This window comes from Haliotis rubra, unplaced genomic scaffold, assembly GCF_003918875.1.
Source record: "Haliotis rubra isolate DU_JTF1 unplaced genomic scaffold, ASM391887v1 Scf214, whole genome shotgun sequence".
Taxonomy (NCBI): Eukaryota; Metazoa; Mollusca; class Gastropoda; order Lepetellida; family Haliotidae; genus Haliotis; species Haliotis rubra.
The window spans coordinates 1478837-1505019 of NW_025766159.1; the positions used below are offsets into that span (position 1 = coordinate 1478837).

General features: G+C 43.0%; 1 protein-coding gene across 3 annotated transcripts; it reads right to left on the bottom strand.

Moving 5' to 3' along the window:
* Positions 1–366: 366 nt before the first annotated feature.
* LOC124276861 lies at positions 367–26183 on the bottom strand. Of its 3 annotated transcripts, none has more exons than XM_046712526.1 (7): positions 26025–26183; positions 23970–24136; positions 21063–21618; positions 20412–20692; positions 8954–9082; positions 7248–8645; positions 6648–6774 (listed from the first exon to the last, which is right to left on the bottom strand). In XM_046712526.1, the coding sequence occupies exons 2-6, from the start codon at positions 24102–24104 to the stop codon at positions 7308–7310; spliced, it is 2439 nt and encodes an 812-aa protein (XP_046568482.1). In that variant the 5' UTR covers positions 24105–24136; positions 26025–26183; the 3' UTR covers positions 6648–6774; positions 7248–7307. The 3 variants fall into 3 exon arrangements, with proteins under 3 accessions (XP_046568484.1, XP_046568482.1, XP_046568483.1); XM_046712527.1 differs by lacking the exon at positions 26025–26183 and adding an exon at positions 25805–25921; XM_046712528.1 differs by lacking the exons at positions 8954–9082; positions 20412–20692; positions 21063–21618; positions 23970–24136; positions 26025–26183 and adding exons at positions 367–1416; positions 2212–2350; positions 5115–5349; positions 5827–6121 and having other exon boundaries at positions 6526–6774; positions 7248–7512.

Sequence of the window (26183 nt, forward strand, 5' to 3'; positions counted from 1 at the left end):
CAAACAGATTAAAAAATTTACAATGTATTCTAGGGTCTTTAACTACCATTTGACTACCAGTTTGTGCATAACACACTTGTATAAGCTTAAAATTTGTTTCTCAATACATAGACAAGACATCGGAAGAACAAAATATCCAGAAATAAAATGTCAACAAGTCTGAAATGGAGTACCCATGTTCGTCCTGTCACTTCCTTATCTTTCCATATTCAATATTTCATTCAATATTCTTAACATTAATTTTAGTGAAATCATGTGTCAGCAGAAGGGCAAATCACACCATCTCACCATTGACTCTACTTGAAACAAACTGTTAGTTGTAAGAGATACAACGTCTGCCTACCACTGCATCCTAATTTGTTTCCCTTTTGTTTGAATTATGATTTTGGCCATGAAAATTATCTTCATAACTAAATCACCTTCAGATCTGAACAGCTGACTGCAGTGTCTAGCTTTTGCAAGAGGCAAATACACACATAAATCTTAATTTCCATGCATGAATAGGTCTGGCATTCATTACACACTGCATTTCTAATGATGTTTTGTCGGAAATTTCATATTGTCATTGACCAAGAACAACAGTATAAGAAGCTATAGCTGCCATTAACATAACACGAGAGGCACAGTTAACGAGTGTGTATGCAAAGGGAAGGAGCTGCACCTATATTTTGGATGTCCTTATTCATAGTATTGCAACATTTCACTGCAAGGATTATGTGTTCAAAATGTGGCATATTTATCAAATTTGTTTTGGAAAATTAAAATAGAAACAAATTGAACGACAGACTTTGTTATTATTTGGTTGTGTCCGAGAATCAAGACTATTTTCTTTTAAGCCTCATGAAAGCTAAACTTTCATGCCAATATGAAGAAATGCACTATTAACATTTGTCAGAACACACAGGATTTCAAATAGCTTTGAGCCATCACGGATTTCTTATATACTGATTACGAAGTCAACTCTCCATACTAACTAAAAATCTGCAGGTCACCCAGTGATAAAAAGGATGAAGTGTTCCTGTAGCTCAAATCCACCATGGTTCAATGCTCAGCTGAGAGGACAAGGTGACCCTGACATGCACTCAACCAATGAACCAACAGTCACAGAGCTTAACATCATGAAAACTGGCTGTAGAATATTGCGGTCCTGCTCCCGACCTTGTTTCATGTTGAGATGGCTGTTTATCCTGAAGTGGTTAGGAAGATGTCAATCCTGCATATCAATTTCTAGGTGATCAGTTATGATCTTGCGAACATCAAATCGCTCCATTTCAGTTAAGTGAGCTATAAGCTGCCGAATGCTTCCTTGTTCCATTTGGTTCCAGTCTATGAGAAGCTGTTCTGATGGCAGCCGGCTATTCCCCTGCAGCATAATCTCATATATCATCACCTCTTCAGATGTCTTGCCAAGGAGACCTGTGAAAGTGAGTAAGTTAGTCAGTCGTATGAACAAAGACCTTGACAACTAGTAACGAAGTTGATTGTTGGTAACAAGTGTGCTCACCATAAAGTTTTCCCAAGTTAACACTTCCACCAAGGAGCAGCAGAAGACTTAGCTGACTACATGCAACAACTTTGAAACAGTTTGTGATACCCAAATCTACAAACGATGTTCCTGTGGAGCATTTTGAGCATAGATACACTGACGTAACATCTCCTTATTCCACAATATAGTTGGCTGTTGGATGGCTGTAACATCCGAAATGAAATTGTGTATTACATCCCATTACATCAATGCATGTCTTCCACATTCTGAGGACTAACTTGAAACGATTTGGCCAAAGAACATACTCCCAACTGAACTCAAAAGAACTCTAAACGCTGTCGCTTTTCAAGTCCCAGCTAAATACATATCTCTTCCGACAGTCATCCCTAAAATCTACTGCCTTGTGTTTGTGTTCACATTGAGTTTAAATTAATATTATAGTATATTTGTAGCACTATGAGCACACACATAGTGTATGGAGTTGGCGCCAAATAATTGGACTATCTATTATTATTATTATTGTTAAGTATAACATAGTGGGGTATAAGAGCATAAGAACAGACTTTCACTTTGTGTGAGTTCATTGTGGTATGAATTGTCATAGAGTGAGGGTCAGTGTGAACATTGTTGCAAGCTCTGAAGTGAACGTCCATTTTTTAATTAACATCACACAGTTAGTGTACTGAAAGGCTCAGGGAAAGATATGAAAAAATGTGAACACCCACCTGCCAGGTGACGCCAGTCTCTGCCATGAGGTATCATAAGTTTGTTGGCGATCTCCTGAAATACACTTGGTGGAAGCTTCAGAATGTTCTGTGAGAGGCATGAAGTTTTCTGCCCATGCTTGACACTTGTGCTGTCACTCTGAGAGAATCAAGACAAAAAGTACAGATTATGAGTGACAACTCTTTCTGCTGGGTTTTTGTGCCACAAATATTGAAATAATTATATATTATATCTAAATATGTATTCCAGTTGTACATGCTAAATCATACATCATACATTACTCTGAAATATGGGATTTCAGAGCGGTGGTCACAATGGAGACAAAATAAGGCAAGGTGTAGGGTATCAGAGTGACAAGTTATTTAGGGCATGGTGTAGGATATCATATCACCATGGCGACCTATATAAAGCAAGGTGTAGGGTATCAGAGTGACAAGTTATTCAGGGCATGGTGTAGGATATCATATCATACCTAACCATGTGACAAGCTATTTAGGGCATGGTGTAGGATATCATATCACCATGGCTTGCACTCATATAAGGCAAGGTGTAGGGTATCAGAGTGACAAGCTATTTAGGGCATGGTGTAGGATATCATATCACCATGGCGACCTATATAAGGCAAGGTGTAGGGTATCAGAGTGACAAGCTATTTAGGGCATGGTGTAGGATATCATATAACCATGGCGACCTATATAAGGCAAGGTGTAGGGTATCAGAGTGACAAGCTATTTAGGGCATGGTGTAGGATATCATATAACCATGGCGACCTATATAAAGCAAGGTGTAGGGTATCAGAGTGACAAGTTATTTAGGGCATGGTGTAGGATATCATATAACCATGGCATATCATATCAGACCATGGCATGGTGTAGGATATCATATAACCATGGCACTCTATATAAGGCAAGGTGTAGGGTATCAGAGTGACAAGTTATTTAGGGCATGGTGTGGGATATCATATAACCATGGCGACCTATATAAAGCAAGGTGTAGGGTATCAGAGTGACAAGCTATTTAGGGCATGGTGTAGGATATCATATAACCATGGCAACCTATATAAGGCAAGGTGTAGGGTATCAGAGTGACAAGCTATTTAGGGCATGGTGTAGGATATCATATAACCATGGCGACCTATACCAAGCATGGTGTAGGGTATCATGACAACCTATAAGGGGCATGGTGTAGGATATCATATCACCATGGCGACCTATATAAGGCATGGTGTAGGGTGTCAGAGTGACAAGCTATTTAGGGCATGGTGTAGGATATCATATCACAATGATGACCTATATAAGGCATGGTGTAGGGTGGAGGTTACTGAAGGAAGGTTGGTGCTGGATGTTACTGGAGGGAGGTTGGTGTTGGATGTTACTGGAGGGAGGTTGGTGCTGGATGTTACTGGAGGGAGGTTGGTGCTGGATGTTACTGGAGGGAGGTTGGTGCTGGATGTTACTGGAGGGAGGTTGGTGTTGGATGTTACTGGAGGGAGGTTGGTGCTGGATGTTACTGGAGGGAGGTTGGTGTTGGATGTTACTGGAGGGAGGTTGGTGCTGGATGTTACTGGAGGGAGGTTGGTGCTGGATGTTACTGGAGGGAGGTTGGTGTTGGATGTTACTGGAGGGAGGTTGGTGCTGGATGTTACTGGAGGGAGGTTGGTGCTGGATGTTACTGGAGGAGGAGGTTGGTGCTGGATGTTACTGGAGGGAGGTTGGTGCTGGAGGGAGGAGGTTGGTGCTGGATGTTACTGGAGGAGGTTGGTGCTGGATGTTACTGGAGGGAGGCTGGTGCTGGATGTTACTGGAGGGAGGTTGGTGCTGGATGTTACTGGAGGAGGTTGGTGCTGGATGTTACTGGAGGGAGGTTGGTGCTGGATGTTACTGGAGGGAGGTTGGTGCTGGATGTTACTGGAGGGAGGTTGGTGCTGGATGTTACTGGAGGAGGTTGGTGCTGGATGTTACTGGAGGGAGGTTGGTGCTGGATGTTACTGGAGGGAGGTTGGTGCTGGATGTTACTGGAGGGAGGTTGGTGCTGGATGTTACTGGAGGGAGGTTGGTGCTGGATGTTACTGGAGGGAGGTTGGTGCTGGATGTTACTGGAGGAGGTTGGTGCTGGATGTTACTGGAGGGAGGTTGGTGCTGGATGTTACTGGAGGGAGGTTGGTGCTGGATGTTACTGGAGGAGGTTGGTGCTGGATGTTACTGGAGGGAGGTTGGTGCTGGATGTTACTGGAGGAGGTTGGTGCTGGATGTTACTGGAGGGAGGTTGGTGCTGGATGTTACTGGAGGGAGGTTGGTGCTGGATGTTACTGGAGGGAGGTTGGTGCTGGATGTTACTGGAGGAGGTTGGTGCTGGATGTTACTGGAGGGAGGTTGGTGCTGGATGTTACTGGAGGGAGGTTGGTGCTGGATGTTACTGGAGGGAGGTTGGTGCTGGATGTTACTGGAGGAGGTTGGTGCTGGATGTTACTGGAGGAGGTTGGTGCTGGATGTTACTGGAGGAGGTTGGTGCTGGATGTTACTGGAGGGAGGTTGGTGCTGGATGTTACTGGAGGAGGTTGGTGCTGGATGTTACTGGAGGAGGTTGGTGCTGGATGTTACTGGAGGGAGGTTGGTGCTGGATGTTACTGGAGGAGGTTGGTGCTGGATGTTACTGGAGGAGGTTGGTGCTGGATGTTACTGGAGGGAGGTTGGTGCTGGATGTTACTGGAGGGAGGTTGGTGCTGGATGTTACTGGAGGGAGGTTGGTGTTGGATGTTACTGGAGGGAGGTTGGTGTTGGATGTTACTGGAGGGAGGTTGGTGCTGAGGTTGGTGCTGGATGTTACTGGAGGGAGGTTGGTGCTGGATGTTACTGGAGGGAGGTTGGTATTGCACCTGATAACATAATAGTTGCATAATAACCTGCTGACTCTCTGACACTATCCACTTCTTAATGTTGGGATAATCGTTAAGACACACATGACCACATCTGATGGTGGGCGTGGCCAGATTGACAACATGACCCTGGATGTGAGGAGGACACTCCTGCAGTGGACAAGGAGGGCCCAGAATGTAATGGAGGTCAGGGGGCACTACATGGGCCAGCAACTGTTGAAACAACTGCATAAGCACCATCTCCTTCCCCGACAGGCAGCCCCTGAAACATGAACGCACACCAACATCTTCAATGTTCAGTCAACAGCAGATAACTAGGGAGCGGGTATTTTAAGTTGGATTACTTGTCCCCAATCCCTTTCACATTTGTGAATAAAATATGTTTAAATCAAATCAATCAATCAGCAGATAAATGTCAAAACAAACTCATAACACTAACAGATAAACCAACACTAGCAGATAAACCAACACTAACACTAACAGATAAACCAACTCTAACAGATAAACCAACACTAAGAGATAAACCAACACTAAGAGATAAACCAACACTAAGAGATAAACAAGCACTAACAGATAAATCAACACTAACAGATAAACCAACACTAACACTAACAGATAAACTAAGAGATAAACCAACACTAACAGATAAACCAACACTAACACTAACAGATAAACCAACTCTAACAGATAAACCAACACTAACAGATAAACCAACACTAAAAGATAAACAAACACTAACCTGTCAACGGTGATCACAATGGTATCCTTCATATTGTCAAACAGAAGCTTCAGTGAGAGATTCCAGAGACTGATGGCACAGAGCCCTGATCTCAGGAATTTCATTTGAACACATTCTTGATGTTGTCCAATTGCAGCCATCAGTTTGTAGAATATAGTCCATGGTGTGGTCCCACCAAACACTACCAGCAGACAGATGTTGCTGACCGTCAGCTTGTGGCTTCCTGCTGTCAGCTCTTCAAGGAAATAGGGGATGAAAATATTTCGATCATTTCCTTGGCAAATCTCTGACGGACCTGAAGCAAAGCATGACATGAAATCATATTGTAATACCAGAAGGAAGAATGACTGAATATTTAATGAGTATCTGACTCAAACATTAGTTAACTCTTGGCCTGCCATGGTGGTAGGCCAGACAAGATCTGTCCCTACTCAGTAGCTACAGTCAGTGTGACAAGGTAACCTAAACATTAGTTAACTCTTGGCCTGCCATGGTGGTAGGCCAGACAAGATCTGCCCCCATCATGTGACAGTCCATAAAGTGATATGATACTGTATTCATTTGATAACAGAAGGCTTGTCTCTTCATATCACCTGACCTGTTGACACGTTCACTCACGCCACATCTCATGAAGATACTGGAGAATACTGGGGATAGGGTGCTATAGAACATGGGATCTGGTGTGATGGGAGCACCAACCTATATCATAGACAATGCCCTGGGTCTTTAGATACTGAGTGAATCTTTCCACATCGGGGACAATGTCCTGTAGTAACATGAACAGTTCACTCTGCAGTAATACTCCTCTCATGGACAGGTGGAACATCAGCTCTCCATCAAGGACATCCTTACTGTCAATGCACATGCGTACTAAGCGATAATACACAGAGACAGGATGCACAAACATAGCCTGTAGTGAGACAGCCTTTGGGGATCCACTGGACTTCCCTGGAACAACAAGAAGCAGGGTCATATATTTTACACCGGAGATGAACACATCAGAAATGATTCAAATAGAAACCAATATATCAATGTTACATGCTGGTATTCTTTGACCACACAATGATTCAGAAAATGTTGAAGAAAATTGGTCAATTTCAAATTGTTCTCAGTCAGGAAAAATCAAGATTCATTGCTTGGAACAAGCAAAAGTTCATACTATGATGGATATCTTAACATCTTCAAGCTGTCAAAACTGTTACTAATAGGCAAGCCAGTGAATAGCTAACCATAGTTCAAAGTATAAGACATGAAGTTGATAGAGAGCTACATTCTCCACATGTAAGATGACATCAAGCCCAAGAAAGCATGAAAACTTACATGCAGTGATTAGTGGTACATAAACTTTAAAGGAACTTTGTCAGTAGGTTTACTGAAACGTACAACATGCAGAATCAATACTCAAATATAAGTCCTAATACCTGTTAATAGTTGTAGGCATCCCATCTGCTCCAGCTCCGCAACAACATCAGCTTGCAGTATCAAGTCTTTGTAATGTGGATAATGTCCAAAGATTTGTTGTCTGAGTTCATCTGCCTGCCACACAGTGCGGGACTCGTGCTCCATGCTGGACAGAGCTTCAGACACATGCTGAGTTCTTGAGCGCACTTCGGGCCATAGGATAAAGCATGCTTCATCATCTTGGTGCACAGTTCACCTGTTGTCTCCTGAACGTTGGATCGATCAACAAACACTATATGAGGGATTGAGACAGAGTATTTTCCATGTTGTCTATCATTGGCATAAAACATTGTGCGCACTTCATCCCCTTTGTCCTCGTCATCATCTAGGCTGAAGATGCCATACACAGAAATGTGAGTCATGTTCCCTACATAACTCTGAATACTATGCAGCAGTTGTTCCAGACGAGCAATATCAGTAGACATGTTGGTGAGAATTTTCTGTGCATCAAATGCAATTATAAAAAGGCAATCTTTTGTGAAGAGATAGTGACTGCTGTGATGGAAGAAATTATCATCCTGAACTACAAACAGTTCCACATTGACACAGGCAACATCTCCTCCACACTGCACACAGCCACTGGAGCTGGAAGTGCTGAAGTAGCCTGTCCCATTCAACACCCTATGCTGGTCTCTCGGTACACTTCTACGCTGTTGCCATATGTCTACTGACACTTTTCTACTGTCAAACTTCTTCAAGGAAAGTTTCACCAGCTGTGTATGTGTGTCCTGCATTACTGTAGTGCTAGCGGGACTTCCAGACATGAGCATGTTAGCCAGATGATTGGCTGCATTCCCACATATGAATACTCTTGAGCAAGGAACTATTCCATCTGTGGGTGAAGTTGGACTGCTGCTTCCTTGGTGATACAAAGGATTACAGTTGTCTTCAGGTGAGTGTGGTGGGCTTGGATGACTAATGTTGGAGGGAGACTCAGTCCCGCAATTCTTGCACCAGACTTCTAGACTGCGTGGACTGGGAACTCCTCTCAGTTGGGGTTCACAGATCGGACTACTTGCTGACATCCCATGCTTATCATTAGTGTGTTTCTCTGAATGTCTCCAGTACATAACCCTCTCCACAGGATCCTGCTGCCCTGCCGGTCCCACCCACACTGGGCTGACATTAGTGAGAACAGATCGACTGTTTGGGTACATAGACAATCCAGGACTTGGGGTGAAGTTGGTATCTGATACACCTCGTCTTTGGGGCATCATTAGAGGGGTCATTTTTTGCTTCTGCTGCTGATGCTGCTTCATGATCTTGTCAGCATGTTCCTGTGCCTTCTGTAGGATGCCCTCTGGCCTCTGGATGACCAAGCGCACTTCTGTCAGATCATCAAACTGGGCCCGATGAGCCTGTCACAAATATACATTGAAAAAAGATGCATAATGATACTTTTTGTGATTTCATAAACCTTCAGCCAAATAATAACAAACAGATTTTAGAAAAAAGAAAAGAAATTCCACACTGTCTGTGTGAAGAGCAGTGTCCAGGTTTACCACAGTTTACAGTGCCTCATAACCTCATTCTCTGAAGTGCAATATATTCCATACCACTGCCTATGTAGCTAAAGCAATGGATATTTGGGGTTTGCAACTTACAGACTTTAAAATTGTCTAAATGCTAGCCCATAATAGATGGACAAAAGTACTGAAACTGTTACCTCGTCCCGCCTCTGCAGAGGTTGCCGGTTGATGGACTGTATCCAGTCTCCAACAAACAGGTCATGTGATGCAGCTACTGACCCAGGTTGGATAGCCTCCACAAGAGTATATATCTGTGATGTCGCTTCCTAGATAATGAAAAGGCAGAAAACATGTGACAAGAGTGAATGCAGTAACAGTTGACTTTTGTTAGCAACATTGTGGCAGTCAAATCAATACCCGGCCAATCACCCACCAAAAGCATGTTCAGCGATCCACAAAATCAGGTCACAAAGACACCAAGCCAACCAGTTTCACCAGCTGATCAATATTAGTTAACACCTACCACAAGCACTTGGGACCAATTCAGACTCCAGAGTCCCTATAGGGCTCATGTCCCTACAAACATCTCAAGACAAGTCTCTGTATTTGGGTTGACATTATCAGTTTCATGATGACATCGTCATAGTGTAGGGTTTTTCAGTTATTAAATACACACCCAAAAATACAAAATGGGTCATAACCGGCACACATGTTCCACTTCGACCATGCCCTCTAAAGGTTTTGAATGAACTCTTGCATGTACCGGTACACTAACTTTATGTTAAATAAGTGGCAGTGTCTTATATTATTACATTTTATTTATTTGTGAAAATACAGTATTGTTTTTAAACAGTTTGGGTGTGGTAGTTTTATTGGATTAGGTTTTTATTAAGAGTATGTATGGTATTTGTCTCAAGCTTGATTGCCCCAAGCTGGACCTGGGCTCTATTGTATTATTGTGGGAGAGCAGGGCGTTCTTTTGTTCTTCATTCAAAGGGCAAGCTACTCCTTGATCTCTGATTGGTCAGTTTAACTTTGTCTGTTTTCTTCTTCACTAACATCAGCACTTTGAATTAGTCTACCACATACACTGCACAAGAAAGGCACCTAGATTTCTGATGGATGTCTGATTTCTCCTTTTGGTCTATAACTACTCTCTGTTTAAGGTTAGTGAACTTAATTATAACAAAATTATATAGGATCTACTATTTAAGTATAAGGTTATAATATTGCGTTATGTGAAGGTATGAATGTGTTTTAGGATTAGTGTAAAATAATGTTTATAGGCATGATTTCATTTTTTAAGGCATAAAGATTATCATGTAAAGTTTATCAGTAATACATGAGGTCAGGCGACACATAAGCAGTTGTGCCTGCTGGGCAGCCATCTTTGTCAGCCATGTTGTATACGTCAGGGTAGAGATTGCGATCTGGTAGCATCGGAGATTCTACCAGTAGAGATTGCAATCGGAGTCTCTACCAGTAGAAACTCTGATTATATAGAATAACCTATACAATCGCAATCTCTACCAGTAGAAGCTCAAATCTGATCCTACTAGTAGAGATTGAAATCTAAGTGAAATATATAGAAAAACAAAAATTATTTTTGTATATTGTAGAATGACATCTTCCATTGAAAAGTGCACACTGTTTGTCCAGCTTGATGTTTACAAACAAAATGAAAATAAAACATTGTTGCTTTGTTTTCATTTATGATTGTTACTGTAAATAAATGTAACTCTAAAATTAAAGAAAATAAAAATTTATACAAACCTGTAGAGGTTATGAATTCTTTGAAGAAAGTCCTCCTTGGGGTACATATAAGCATTAAAATGTCCATTTTAAATCCTACGACAGTTGTAACTATATTTTTAATAAAATATTTACAGAACAAAAAACTCGTTTTGTCTTGTGAGACCACCCCTACAGGGCCCCACCGGACCAACACAGCCAAGAGCAGGTAACTCTCGCCGTCTACCTCGTACCTCACTTTTCATGCTGAACGTGTCAGACAGAATGAGGGGCGGGTGGGTTTACCCAAGGAGGACTTTCTTCAAAGAATTCATAACCTCTACAGGTTTGTATAATTCTTTTCAGAAGAAGTCCTCCTTGGGGTACATATAAGCATATGACAGACTCCCAAAGATATTTGAGACGGAGTGGCATTCTGTCTGGCAACAACTAACCCCGTGGTGGAGTGAAATCTACAACCGATACGAAATAGAAAACACCGAGCCACCTGACCGCTGATGTCAATCAGACGGGCGGAACTAGAGAGCCCAAGCTTATATGTCAATTGGCTCAATATCAATGACATAAAACCCCGCCCCCAACCATTACAATGGAAGGAATGTATGGGGACATGCCGAAACAACTCCCAACCCTAATATAGCCCCAGCCAGACAATCGTGGCGAGAGGTATAAGGGTAGGGAAAGCGTAAAAATTTAAACGCTACAAAGCCAATAACCCAGGAGTCGAAGCTAATAAGTACTGCAAACTAATGCTCTAATGCAGCCCCTGTTTGGAAGAGGGCTTGCCGGACCTCGATAAAACCAGAGAAATTATTAGCCTCGCTAAAACTTTCTGAGGAAATCGAACGAGTACAAACGCCATGCATTGTAATGAAAGTGAAAACACCCCACCAAACACTCTCGGTGTGAGGAGGGTAAGTGTAGGCCACCATCCCACAAAGCTGATCAACACAGACTCCCAAATACCGAGGCTCGGAAGAGGGAAAAACTGTAAGCGCACAAAAATCCCCTGAATAGCTTAAAAGCGTGAGCCGAACATATGTTGGCTCACCATTACACTAACCTGGTCAATGTGACATGCGGCTCGAAGAGGCATACCAAACAGTGCCCGTGGGGTTCGCGACCCAATTCCGCCGCAAGACGGTTAATAGCATATGACTGGTTAAAGCGCTCAAAACGGACCCCGCCCTCTTGAAGGGGACGAAGGGACGATGTACACCCAAACCCGACCCAACCCGAAAAGGATGGTAAGGCTAATGCGATGTAGTGATATGAAATATATCGACATTGAACACAGAACCGATATCAATGACCAGTTACTAACTTGGTCAGGGTGGCAGGTCACTCTCCACTGGAGAGAACCGAAGATCGAACCGAGCACGATCCTTAGAATGCGTGTCAAGTTGGTAATGGCGAATGAAGGCGTTCTGCTGGCTCCAAAGAGCGACAGAACCGATCTCTTCATTGAGCAGTGCCGCTGTGTATTGTCAACAAAGCGGCATCTGCCCTACCCAGTCTGCCTTCAACCCTCGGGAGGTAAACCGTATCATTGTAACCATACAATTACGGAAACAAGCCAACGAGATAAAGTGCGCTAGCAGACTCCCCAGTCTTCCCGCCACCAAACAGCACACATGGGTACCCGTGACGGATCCCTTTTGTTCGCTCGTTTCAGGACAGGCACGGGTGAGCAATCGAAAGATTGGTCCCCGTGCGCGAAGGCTGGGTAGTAGTGGAAGTGCGATATGAGCAGTCACGCGGAAAGCAATATCGCGACTGAGAGTGGTAGGTATCCGAGTCGAATCACGGACATGATCAGTATAAAATACTGTCAGTGTCGGGTCAGTGGGAATCGCATGGATATACCCGACCCTTCTACCAGAGTTCACCACAACAAGTAAAGTCGCCTTCCACGCCAACAAGTGAAGTGAGAGAGACGATATACTTGAAAAATTAGGGCCAGACAGCCAATTGTGAATAAGTGGCAATTTTAAGGTGGGCTGGTCGCCGACGAAGCGGTCGAACCCTGTTCATGCCAGCTACGACGCCGATAATAAGAGGATGCTGCCTAGGCAGAGCACCATCGAACGAGGTGTGAAACGTGGAAATAGCCATGGAGTACCCGCAATGGTGGAGGTCATAAGGCTCTCAACCAAAACGAGGTTATAGTAACTCCAATATCCGAACTAAGTCCGCAGAATAGGGATTATGAAATCCCCTATCTGCACACCAGCAGCTTCCACCTATCAACACACTGAACGGGTGTCAATCCCAGGCAGAATTGTGTCTGCAACGGTTGCAGGAATTCCGTGTGTTATACCCGACAGAGGCCAAGCCACCCAGTGAATCCGAGGATTCGGTGTGGCGCCTCTGCAGAGTGAGAATGTCTGGTCGAAGAGTAATTCAATCCCGCGCATGGGATCGAACACCAACCTGACTGCTGTCAATTCCAGCACATTGATGTGCAGGTTGTGACTTCGTCTCAAGAGGCTGCAGGTCACCCAGAACATCGCCTCTAACCCGGTAGGGATGTATCTGGCTGGACTGAGAGCGACGGTGTCTCCAGGGTGGGGACCTCGGAGAGACGCTTCGACGCCTGTCCATCTGACTGCGTGAGGTTGACAATTCCGCCCAGTTTCGTAACTGATCGTGTGGTCCCCAGACTCAACAGTTATCTGAAACCACGATGAGTCAGTCGCCTATGTATGCGGGTGACAACACCGCACTGCGATCTGGCTATCTGAGCTGTAATAAACCTCAATTTGGTGAACACCCTTGGCACCGTGAATGTAGCCTAAGGAGAGCACAATTTAAACTGGTAGCACGTCCGTCAAACAAGAAACCGAAGGTAAATCTTGAAATCAGGGTGCAATGGAACAAGGAGGTACGCGACCGCAGGTCGATTGACGCGGCGCCAATCCCCTGTCTCGGCAGATGAGATCACCGAAGCGGTGTCTCCATCTTGAAGGACAGTACCTCTATAAACTTGTTCACTCTCAGATGAGAATGGGTCTGAACATTCCGTTAAGTAATGGCAACTATGAAATAAGTGGAGTCAAACCCCACATATTCCTGACCATTGGAAACCACCACACTGGTTGCCTAGCCCAGCAAAGACTGGATCTGGGCACGAGGTATTGTCGCCGCCTCCCCGGGAAGCCGACACAGGAGTGTGTCGCCCGCCGTGTTTGCGGCAGAATATAGTAACTCCCAGCAGTCGGCAACTTAACGCTTGCCGATGCCTGGGCACCTGAGGAAGTAACGAAGCTCAACAGACTTCCGTATTCCTCGAAACTGTCCCGGCGATATGCCCATAACCGCCTCATCATTTGACTGGCACAGCTACAATGCAGTCCCTAGCCAGATGAGAGTTGCCCCGTCAGATGCAGCCAGAGTCGCCGACGAAAAATTCCACCGGCTCTCTCCCTTTCCACCAGCTCCTTCAGCAGCACTGAGAGATGCGCCGAGTGGAGCATACAGCGTTGAGCTGTGAAGGGGAAAGAACGGCAGATGTAAGGGAGAGTGTGAGGCCTTGTCCCGGATGCCGTGCTGGAAGCAGCCTTCCCTCCGGGAGGCGAACTCCAACGGTTCGGGTAGTCGACATGGACAACACCTGAGGCAACACAGCCGCGATTCTATCTCGCACTTGCCCTCAGGGACGAACCTACTTAGTGGTAAGTTCAAAGTAGCGAAATGAGCCGAAGCTCAAATCGACTTGTCCACTGTACGAGCCTGAGCCCCGATTCCGAGGCACATGTGAGAAGCCTGACAATCAAGGTTTCACAAGCACTCAGACAGACCTCGAGCGGCGGGTGACAGTCACACCGGCACACTTTCGATGGCATCTAGGTCAATACGCCGATAGACATCAGGCGAGACCTGAACTACCGGCGCCGAGACCTGAACTACCGGAGTCGGGAATCTGCGCCTCTACCAGTGCCGAAGCCTGGTCGGCTACCCACGGGTTCAGAGAATCCGCCAGAGCGAGGCTCAGCTGTTCTAGACCGAACCCGATCCCGAGACACGTGGGAGTAGCCTGATAAATCAGGTTTCCCAAGTACTCTCAAAAGCACACTGAGCATATAGTCAAACATAGCCTATAGCTTATATAAATACCCATACATACACATGTATGTATCGTCCAGTGCTTTCGGGTCGGCGGTTCGAGTTCGAACCCCGATCCCCAACATGGGGAGTGGCCTGACAATGCAGGGCTCCCCTGGTGTAAGTGCACGGTAGACCTCGGCGTCGAGGTGATCGGCAGCTTCGTCACACTCAACGGCCTCTTGGCCAGGGCATCGATAGACATCAGGCGAGACCTGAGCTAACAGCGCGGGGATCTGCTCCGTACGGGGCGAAGCCCAGGTCGGTGCTAGTCCGATCTGCAGTCCCCGAGACACAAGGGAGTAGCCTGGCAATGCAGGTTGCCCCTGGAGGACACAGGTAGACCTAGGGCGCCCGAGGTGATCGGCAGCTCAGTGGAACCCAGAGCGGGCCCTAGAGGAACCTGCCGATATACAGGTTTCCCGGCAACCCGACTGACCACGCGGGCGCCGAGGTGTCCTCGAGCTGGTCGGGCGCCTAGGCGACCGCCAGTCAGGGCACCAGGGCAAAACCTGCAGGGCGAAACCCTGCATCGCCGGGCGCCAGGCCGTGTGATCGAACCTGAGCCCGAAGCTAGGTCGCCACAAAGGTGCCGAAGGCGCCGAGGTGTCCCCGAAGCTGGTCTGCGCCTCAGGCGACCGCCAGTCAGGGCACCAGGCGAAGACAGGGCAAAACCTGCATCGCCCGGCACCAGGCGCCGTGGCGAACCTGAGCCCGAAGCTAGGTCGCCACAAGGTGCGAAGGCACACCATCACCTGAGCGAAGCCAGGATCAAGCTGCCTGGGAGGAGGGCGTTCTCGAGCCAGAGCTCGGGCGCAGCCAACCCCCAGATGCGTCCGATCCACCCCGGCGACAGGCGTGCTGAGCTCCTTGCGGAACCCAGACAGCACCGTGTCAATCGGGCGGAATTTCACCACAGGCGACACCTGGTGAACTTACCTTCCGAGATCAACACTTTGCGAGCCGAGCTCCTTACGGAGCCGGACATCGCTATCAATCATCGAATTGACATTATGTTGAAGAATATGTTGCTGCAATAGTGAAGCAAATTGAGTCATATTTAAGTCAGCAACATTGTTTGCGGGGAAGCGATAAAGGGATTTCCTTAGAAACCTTTAATCAAATATTATCCCCGCCTGAAGCAGATTAGTGAAAAACATAAAATCTGCGTGTCGGAAGAAATGGCGTGGTAGCAGAAACCCAGACAAAAACACAACCTCGGCCTATGAGCCACGTTGTGTGTAAACGTATGAAATATGTATCATAATACAACATAATGTAACAGGAATATTGGCGCAAAGGCGTTTATTATGAGCATCCTTGATCGTCGTGGAGCGTCCTCGGCTAAACACGGAGGCACACTTTATAACCATCCTGTGGCGGTAGTGTGCATAGCTGCTTGCCCACAGGGCTTAAACTGCAACAAACAGAACCACGCCAGTGTTACTAGCAGGAACTGTGAAGCAGCAAACACATAAACACAAGTAATAGCAAGAATAATCCGCTTGCAGGCGATATATAAATGCTACAAGCTACAGCCATTTAAATACTAAACATACAATGCAAAGCAGAAAAAGGCTAGCCACCCCTGCGTGTACTAGTGATAGAGTAAAGTTGAGTGATCTGAAGCGAACACTATCAAAATTACTCAACAACGACTTACCACAAATTAAGCTGAAAAGAAAGAGAATTTAGGCAAGCCTACCATATAATATGCAAACATAATATATGAACTCCCTACTACAAGCTACCAAGAACATATAGCAAGGAAACCACGATCGTGGCGGTCCGCCATTTTGCCTGCCACATGGCTGGAAAACAGAGAACCCACGGCAAAGTTACAACAAAGATGAATGAAAATATCCACATATGGCGTCCATCTAACGCCCGTCGTAGAGAAAGGAACCATACGTACAGATTGAGACTCTTTTACACTCATCGTATCGGTAGGAGAGCAAACTCGAAACGAACACCACGCAGGTCTATTCAACAGAACGACAGCATGAAAAGTGAGGTACGAGGTAGACGGCGAGAGTTACCTGCTCTTGGCTGTGTTGGTCCGGTGGGGCCCTGTAGGGGTGGTCTCACAAGACAAAACGAGTTTTTTGTTTTGTAAATATTTTATTAAAAATATAGTTACAACTGTCGTAGGATTTAAAATGGACATTTTAATGCTTATATGTACCCCAAGGAGGACTTCTTCTGAAAAAGAATCAATGTTTATTTTAGAAAATCTCATACTTTGTTGTGAGTGCTAATGTCAGCTATGTCCATCAATGAATGACATTAGCAACATTGAGGTCCGTCATAAATGTGACATTATTTGTTATTAATAATCACTGATGTGTGCACTTTTCAATGGAAGATATCGAATATAAACATAAAACAATATGTCACAACAGAGTTGTGTCAGATCCATGTCACCTTCTTAACATGTCTCTGATCTCACCTCTCTGACCAGTAACTGACTGGTGTAATTGTTCATGGTGTCCTCCCAGGAATCCAGTCATTTCCCCACCTGGTCAATTCCTCACCTACCATCTGGACAATACCCCACCTAAATATATATCTGGCCAGTCATTTCCCCACCTGGTCAATTCCTCACCTACCATTCCCCACCCGGACAATACCCCACCCAAATATATATCTGGCCAGTCATTTCCCCACCTTCCGGCTTTTTGGTTGTTATTTCACTCAAATATAAGAATGAATGAACAAGAAGAGTGAATGAACAAGAAGTAATGTAAAATACATTTCAATCTTTTATATTCAGGTCCCATCTGACAAGGGTCTTCTTGGTATAGCATTTTGTTTTCATGTATCCATTATGACAGAGCTTGAAATCACCACGGTTCTTGATAATCACCATCTTTGTTATTTATGTTATTGTTTGCTGACAACATGGCAGTGTATAGTACAGTTATAGGATTATAAAAGGCTCTATAAGTAAAGTAACTATTGTGATAAATGGCAGCTAAAGGTAAATATAGAAAAAACTAAGGTATTCGGCTTGGTATGGGCTAATCAAGATCCATTATCCATTATTGAGTCTGAATATCACTTCTGCTTAGAATGTAATTTTTATAAGAATCTTCGTCAGGCCCTGCTCCCAAAGTGTTATTACACTTCTCTATCTTTCCATAAATTTGTACAATTGTTGTCATCTTATAATGCTTCTCTTTTTAATAATCTAGCTAAATGTGTATTTCTACCTCTTAAGAAACGTTCACAATTTCTCAACTGAATTGATGCTATATGGTATTTTATCTTATTTTATCTCATCTCTTATACATCATGTTCTATGTTCTATGGCCCCTTTACCATGTTTACTGAAATAAACACAGTTTCACTGGAAACAGTGTTATATCTGAATAAAATGCATATTATTGTTCAGCAAAGAAAGTGTCTTTGTTGTTTGCCCACAGATAAATAGGGAGTTTCTACCATTTGGATTGGAAACTGTACTGGTAGAATCTCTGATTGTACCAGTAGAGACTCTGATTGCAATCTCTACTGGTAGAATTTCTGATTCTACCAGATCGCAATCTCTACCCTGACATATACATCCAATTACAGTACATGTCATGTTTGTGCCACTTGATGTCCCATATTATTTTATTGGTAAGTTATATATATATTGTTGGTTTGTCTTATAGATATATAGGTTTATTTATGCCATTGTCATGATTATGCAATAGCATGCATTTCAGAACTGTCATGGCATAGAGTGATATGTTTTATTATGATAGAATAGTTTAGCATAATATACTTAATGGTATGTTATATTACTTATAGAAGGGACATGCTGTTTGACCATCAGTTAATGTAGACAATGCTCACTCAACTGAGTAGGTAGGTATTTTATCCTTTTAATGTGTTTGTTTCATGTATATTATTGCCACAAATATATGTGGAGAGTTATGTATTTCCTATCATAATTATTATTGTGAAATTTTGCTGCTGTATAATCTATATAATCCTTTTTGTGAACTGCATATATTTATTACTTATGTCTTATTGGAACTGATGCAGTTTAAGTAATATTTATCACATTGAGTATATTGTGACAGATATATACATGTTACCAGTAACTGTCAAGCTCCTAGACCATTACACATGTAGATGTGATATGACTGTTTTCTTGATTATTGTTCATCATTATATTACAGGGTGAAAACAAAATATATATCGTTGAGCAATCAACTTGTGGCACAAGTCCCAGCTCACACCCCAGCAGGCATTGGTTTTCATTGAAGAGTACCGTCCCTACCCCGCTACAAATACACGAATGGGAAACACATTCAGGTTCTATGCTTGCCCTCAACAGTTTTCAAAGTATATCATGATTTGTCAGCTTACTGTAGGCGAAAGACCAAAAGTGATGCATGTCCTTAGGCATTTATCACCTGGGTGAAACCTACAAGCACAAGTGCTAACAAACCCAGAAACATTATCCCCTATGAAGGCAAACCTGGATATGAACCCATGATCACGGGCTTCAGATGAGCCCGAGGGACAGAACTCTTTACAGCTGACTGTGGTGCAGGAGACAGAAGGTTACACTACACCAAATCAAAATCTGCAGTTTAACAAGCAGTTTTCGGAGGGATCCTTCAGTGCAGATTGAATCATCTCACAGCTGTCTTTGGATGATTTTGTATAAGATTTTTTTTTTGTTTTTCAAACGTACATCCATCTAGTGACTTAAACTGACCATAATTTTTAATATTTAGTGCTGTCTTTTTTAACAAGATGGCTTATGATGAATGTGACCAGATATCAACAATGATCAAGCGATTGACATTTTGTGTGGAAATGGGGTTGGTCTGTTTAGCTTTATGTACTTTGAAAAGGAGCTGGCTGAGGTTGTCATTTTGGGGGGATTTTATTGGTGCTTTACAGACAGACTATGCACACATGTAACAACTGCTGATGGCTTAGTAAGCATAAAAGTCAATGGGAAAGTTTTGGTTTTGTGTAACGTAAAGGGCCATCTATTCAAGGTATCATTACTGCACCTGTTTAAGCTCTGGACTTAATTATGGAAACCTCTTTCAGGAATTTAAGCCCAGGACATAAAAATATAAAAAGACCACACCATGAAATTAAGAAGAATATCCAACATTAAAAGAAAAGTTGCAGTTTACACTGGAATGTGACCAACATTAACACTGTCATTCAATACTGAGACAGTGTTTGGGCCATGTGTGTGGAGACTGTCACACTGGGAGCCCAATATGTCACCTTCATTAGGAGTCCTATGTCTTGCACATATGAAAACCTCTGACAGCACGTAACGTCGAGACTGACACAAACTGGTCATGTAACGGTATGCTTCAACATGTTTTAACGACCATCCAGTAAGTGAAATCACTCCCATTTCCTAATTTAATTTACACCCATGGGATTAGCAAGGTTTCATTTTTTAAGCTAAGAAACTGGGGGTTCACCATTGTTGTGACATGTGGCATGACATAGTGTACATTAAGTATATCACACAAGGTAACTTCCAGAACACCCACAACTTGAAGGCTGGGTTGAGCACTACCCATCAGACATGACAGATCAACTGGGGGCAATCCAGGATATATCAGGTGGAAGACCATTCAGCTACTACTAAGTGGAAGTCCTTTCAACATATTCAGTGGCTATGTTATGAGCATGGATATTGAAGTAGATGGCCAATCACATGACAGTCATGCAGACAATGTCAGCCTGTGTTACATCAACAGTACGTTACATAAGTCTAACACATCATAATTACAGGTGCTCTACAGAGAATGAGGAGCAACTACCCACCTGGATTTTCACCTTCTTAGTTATGCCAAATGATGTGTTACTTCCCCTGTTGAGAGTGATGGTCTTTGACATTGGGTCCCATATCACAAACTGGGGTACCTTGAAGATCAGCGAATGCCACAGACATGAATCCATAGCTACATTGCAGCTTTTGTTTTTGCAGCGACGTATGTCAAGCTTCACTGCCCCCACTCCATTGTCACAGCCATGCTTCGCTGACGGCCTACTGCCATTGGCCAGAGGCAGAGAATGGATCTTCTCTCCATCATCAATTTCTATGCCTGTGAACATTAAACCAAGAAATGTTACTTGGGATAATCTCTATTGTGTGTTCCAAGTCACCAATCGCTACACTTTCCTTGCAGCTGTTGCAAACAGTCTCACTGACTGAAGGACTTCTAGTTTGATTACGTATCGCTGTCTGATACTTGATTTTTTGCATGAATGAATATGTGATTTGTACAAAAAGTACAGGCCATAATAACGGATATTTAATGAATACAAAAACATGTTGTTTTTAAAGAATAACACAAAGCCATTCAGATCAGTTTTCTTCCTTTCAGAATATTTACTGGCTATTTGCATCCCTCAGTTGTAAACAATGTAGCAACACACATCTAAGTTTCAGTAAGGAGAGCTAAAAATGCATACCTATCTTAGCCAATGACACGTGATCCGGCAACGACATAGTCCTGGGATACTCCAGTACATCTGGGATGAGGGCAGAGTCCAGCACATCATGAGTTGGGGCAAGCGGGTGGGCCACCACTGGTGGGGAACAGGGTTCATCACTATGCTGTCCTCCACTCCTTTCTGTGTCAGTACTGTTGCTCTTCACTATTCTCTTTGAGGGTGGTCGTTCCATCGAACAAGTTGATGACTGTCCAGAACTTGTTACAGATAACATCCTCTTTGGTGTGGATCCTGCAAAACCTGGCTGATATGAGCCACTATTCATACTCTCACTGTTACAGTCATGCTTAGTCACTACTTTGCACTTTGAAGACACCTCACTCTGGACTTCCAGATTAAACCTAGACAGCTTTTTGTCCTGGAATATTGCATCAACATCATCCTCATTTTTGTTGGTAAGGTTGATACCATTTATCTTCAGAATCCTATCAAGACTCTTCAACTGCCCTGCCTGGACAACACACGTGTTTCTCACAAGCACCACCACAGTGCTGCTGGTGTCTTGGGAGGCACTCTGCAACAAAAGGTCAAAGTCCCACTGATGTCCTTTACATTCCAATGTAACCATGACTGACTTCACTGGCTGGATTTATCTAATCCAGCAACCATTTGTACAGTTGCATGCTGTTTAAATTCGGAAATGGTTGTTCAAACAGGGCAAATAAAGTTATGTTGTGGAAGAAACAGCCATAAATCTTAATACATTTCAGAAGTCTCAGTGTCAAGTGTGTTTCGTTTTTTTTATCTTCACCTTGATTTTTACTGCAGTCAAAGAGCATCAATACCAATAAATTCAGAAATTCATGACAGCATAACTGCCACGGGAAAATATATTTTGGAAGTCACATTTATCTCACATTTAGATTATGGCTGCTGGGTTCATTCAAGCATAGAACCTGTAGTGTCTTTATGAGATGACTGACTGACTGACTGAGTTTGGTTTTACGCCGCTTTAAGCAATATTCCAGCAATATCACGGCGGGGTACACCATAAATGGGCTTCACTCATTGTACCCATGTGGGATTCGAACCCGTGTCTTCGGCGTGACGAGTCAACGTTTTAACCACTAGGCTACCCCACCACCCCTTTAGGAGATGAAGAAAATGTAGAAGTACATCACAATGTTGGGTCTTTAGTTTGTTTGTTGTTTAACACTGCACTTGATCTGTGATTTGCAAGTAAATGAGTCTTGACCAGACAATCCAGTGATCAACATCATGAGGATCAATCTATGCAACTGGGATCTAATGACATGTGTATCTTACGATAAACTTGACCATATCACCTATGTCAGCTGGCTGGGCAATCATAACCGAGGCAAGGCTCATTTAAACTTTATTGCAGATTATGTATAGTATGAACAAGGAATTCACATACAGTGGTAGCCAACACACCAAAATAATCCTTGGAACAGTTATTTCAAATCAAATGTTAAGTTTTACTGTCAAACAACATCACTGGCTATCTGAGAGTCAGAAGAAAATGTGAGATCTTCCACCCTTTCTCAGCCCCCTGATTTCAGGTACAAAAAACTTGCTTCATACATGACGACATATACTGTATATTACCGTCTATAAGCCAAATTTTGAGGATAAAAAAAAGCAGTCGGTAGAAGGGGGTTGGCTTATCTATGAGTTATGCTTTCGTCAAACTTTTTTCCAGGGGTAAGAAAACAACATTGTATCATTTCGCGTGAACAAACAACAGAAGACAGCTTTGTCAGTAAAGACGTCAAATTTTCAATTAAACATCACTGGATTATTTACCTTTTAAGTTCTAAGTTGTTTTTGCTGGGCATTGTATTATTTGCAGGGATTAAGATAACCGTGTGTATTTGAGCCAGAAATCAGCTGTGCACACGTTTCCCGGCGATCAAGTTCAAACATGCACAATATTTGTCAATAATATAACGGGATGAATTCTGACGCAGTCATCAGTAAAATATAATACAGAATACTATTATTTAACCCAAAGAAATATATCCTAGCATTGTGTAATTTTAATTACAGTTTTTGCTCTATAAATTAATTAAGATTAAGATTACCGGGTGTATTTGAGCCGGAAATAGCAACCAGCTGTGCACACGTTTCCCGGCGATCAAGTTCAAACATGCACAATATTTGTCAATAATATAACGGGATGAATTCTGACGCAGTCATCAGTAAAATACAATACAGAGTACTATTATTTAACCCAAAGAAATATATCCTAGCATTGCGTAATTTTGATTAGTTTTTGCTCTATAAATGTAAAATATATACAATCAACACTAAGGTTATACGGACCCTCATGAACGTGGTAAGCGGAAGTTTTACGCACATGGAATGGGGTAAAATAAGCAAGCCATTTAAATTCACACATTTTTACCCATAATACTGTAAACTAGAAGTCCATGGAAAACGAGTCGGTAATCAGCTCGTGATTGTTGAATGGGGTAAAATAAGCAAGCCAGTTTGTTGACATGTGATCGTCCAACTACAATAAGCATGATATTTAGCGAAACAAAATATATTATCCATTTTCTGTCAACTACACTTCATTTTGATGCGTGAGTAGACGCAATATGATTGTGAATTCTTTGAATAATGTGGACCACAGTTATAATTATTGGTAACTGCCAGTCTATGCTCTGTGTTTGCCAGGATAAGGATCCCATCGCGGGGGATCGGCTTATGTACGAAACATTACCATTTTGACACTGATTTTAAGGGTCAAGTTTGGGGGGCGGCTTATAGACGGTAATATACAGTATGGTACCTCATGGTTGTTTCTGAGAATCCCTTGTCTATATCAGGCCTTTATGTTTTGTTCGGCTTGAGAACAAACAGTAATTTCAAACACAATTATTTGGAATCATGTTCTACCTGAACTGTCTTGAAACGAAGTCCTAGTTTCCCAGTCTTGCCACGAAGTACATGTACTTCCCGTGGGACCGACCACACCAGAGAGTAAGGGTCTGAGTAGAGTTTGTTGAGGAGTTCGTGTGGGTCTGTGCCCATCCTCAGGTCTTTTCAATTCTCATGCTGTCACTCTGTAAACATGAGACAGAAACCAGTAATATCTGATCCTTTCATTTTCCTCATGCATATACTCAGTTATTAAGAAAAAGAGGCTTCCACCAAACAAAATACAAAATTCTGTCCATTTTACTAAATTAAAAAAAACAACATCATCTTCCTATAAAATACATTATTTCAAATGCAGAAATGCAGGCATCACATTCATGAGCAGTGTTTGCTTTGCTGTTGTTTCAACAACTGTTGTAAAACTGGCAGAGACAATGATTATGTCATAGATAATATGTGTAATTTTGATGGGCACCATCACTTCCTTGACTTCACTACTCAATTTGAAAAACCAAAATTTTCCTCACGTTTGGCAGGCACATAGGATGCAGTGTTACAGACTATGCTTTAGTATCATCAAGTCTTTGGGACAGTATTTCAGAATTTAAAATAATATCTCATTCTGAGTCTGAGGACTGACCAGTGACAGTGAGTATTAATTAAGGCTGTAACGATTCACTCGCATATTCGGTGAATCGAACCGTAGCCCTTCATGAATTCAATTCGTTATTCGTGGTCACCAGAACTGAATATTAACGATTTTTTTAAGGGGGCATGTTTTACTTGAACCCTTGTGTACTTTTGGAAAGTGAGATATGCAAGGATTGAATATGTACTAGCATTGCAGTAGCGCAAGTCATGTTAGTTTGCCAAGACTGCACGTGGTACTGTCGACTATAACTATTAAATACCAAATTTGAGTGTCATGAGATCACTGGTTATTGCTGTGACAAATCAAAACTGTCAACATGGGCGTCCATATTGTGCATCAATCACTAACTACAATATTGTATTCGTGAATAATTATTCGTATTCGTTACCTAATATTCATGATGCGTATCATATTCGCCACATAGTGTATTCACTACAGCCCTAGTATTAATCCCAATATTTTATGGACAGTGTATAAGCCTTATTGACAAACAGTTAGAATATAAATACATGAACACCTCGGCTGAAAAACTAAGCGAATCCTTTGTCACAAGAATGCATATTCCAGATGATCACGGATTGGTTACTCAGTATTGTGTTCTATCTCAGGCTTCTCTGCGAGAGCGAGTTAACCAAGCGATGCCGTCTGCTGCCTGTGTGTTTAAAAGGCATATTCCCAGTCACAGTCCAATCCCAAAGTGTTAGAGGATACTGTCAGAGATAAGAGATACATTATTTGAAATGGTTATTGTAATCTTTGAAACAATCCTACTGTAGGAAAAGATCAGTCATAACATCACTTAGGTTTTCAGCAACATTCCATCAATATTGTTCACTGCAAAGGGCAGGAGGCATGGACGTGACAGAACGGGACATGCTGATAACCATGTTACTTCCCAGATAGCAATGTCCGTTGGGCCAATGTTGGACCAACATTGGCCATCATTGGGCCTACGTTGGACCAACATTGGCCATCATTGGGCCTACGTTGGCCAATGTTGGCCCAACGAACATTGCTATCAGGGTTACATAGTCTATACCAGTATTAACTAGATGTTTGCGAAGAATATCTGTATACTGAATAGTTATATGGCCCTATATATCATCTATGGAACATTAGATGTACAATTAAAACAGGCTGACTGACAGTGGCACCAAGTCACCAAGAGGGATAAAAGGTTTACACGTAACTATGGTCTTACAAATATCAATCTAATACTGCATACACGGTTCCGCCAAATGGCACGGCTACATCATACAGTCTTGAGTTGTTCATGCGCAAAAGCAAAAACCGCAAACATTTTGGGTAACAAACCGGATGTTGCTGTTTCCACCAAAAATATTGACAGGGCTAACATTCAACAGTAAACGGCATTGCTTGTGTATGATGACAGACATCAAGTAACGGGGAAAAAAACTCACGAGCAAGTAAATTACAATCGAAAAGTGCATATGGAGATGTCTGTCATCTTTATGTTCTTGTCAGGCCAAGAGTTGTGATAAGTCGTAAACGTCAAGCTTCCTCTTCCGGTACTCTTCAAAAACTGGGCTCCGTGTGTTCCTTGACGCGTTTAACTGGTT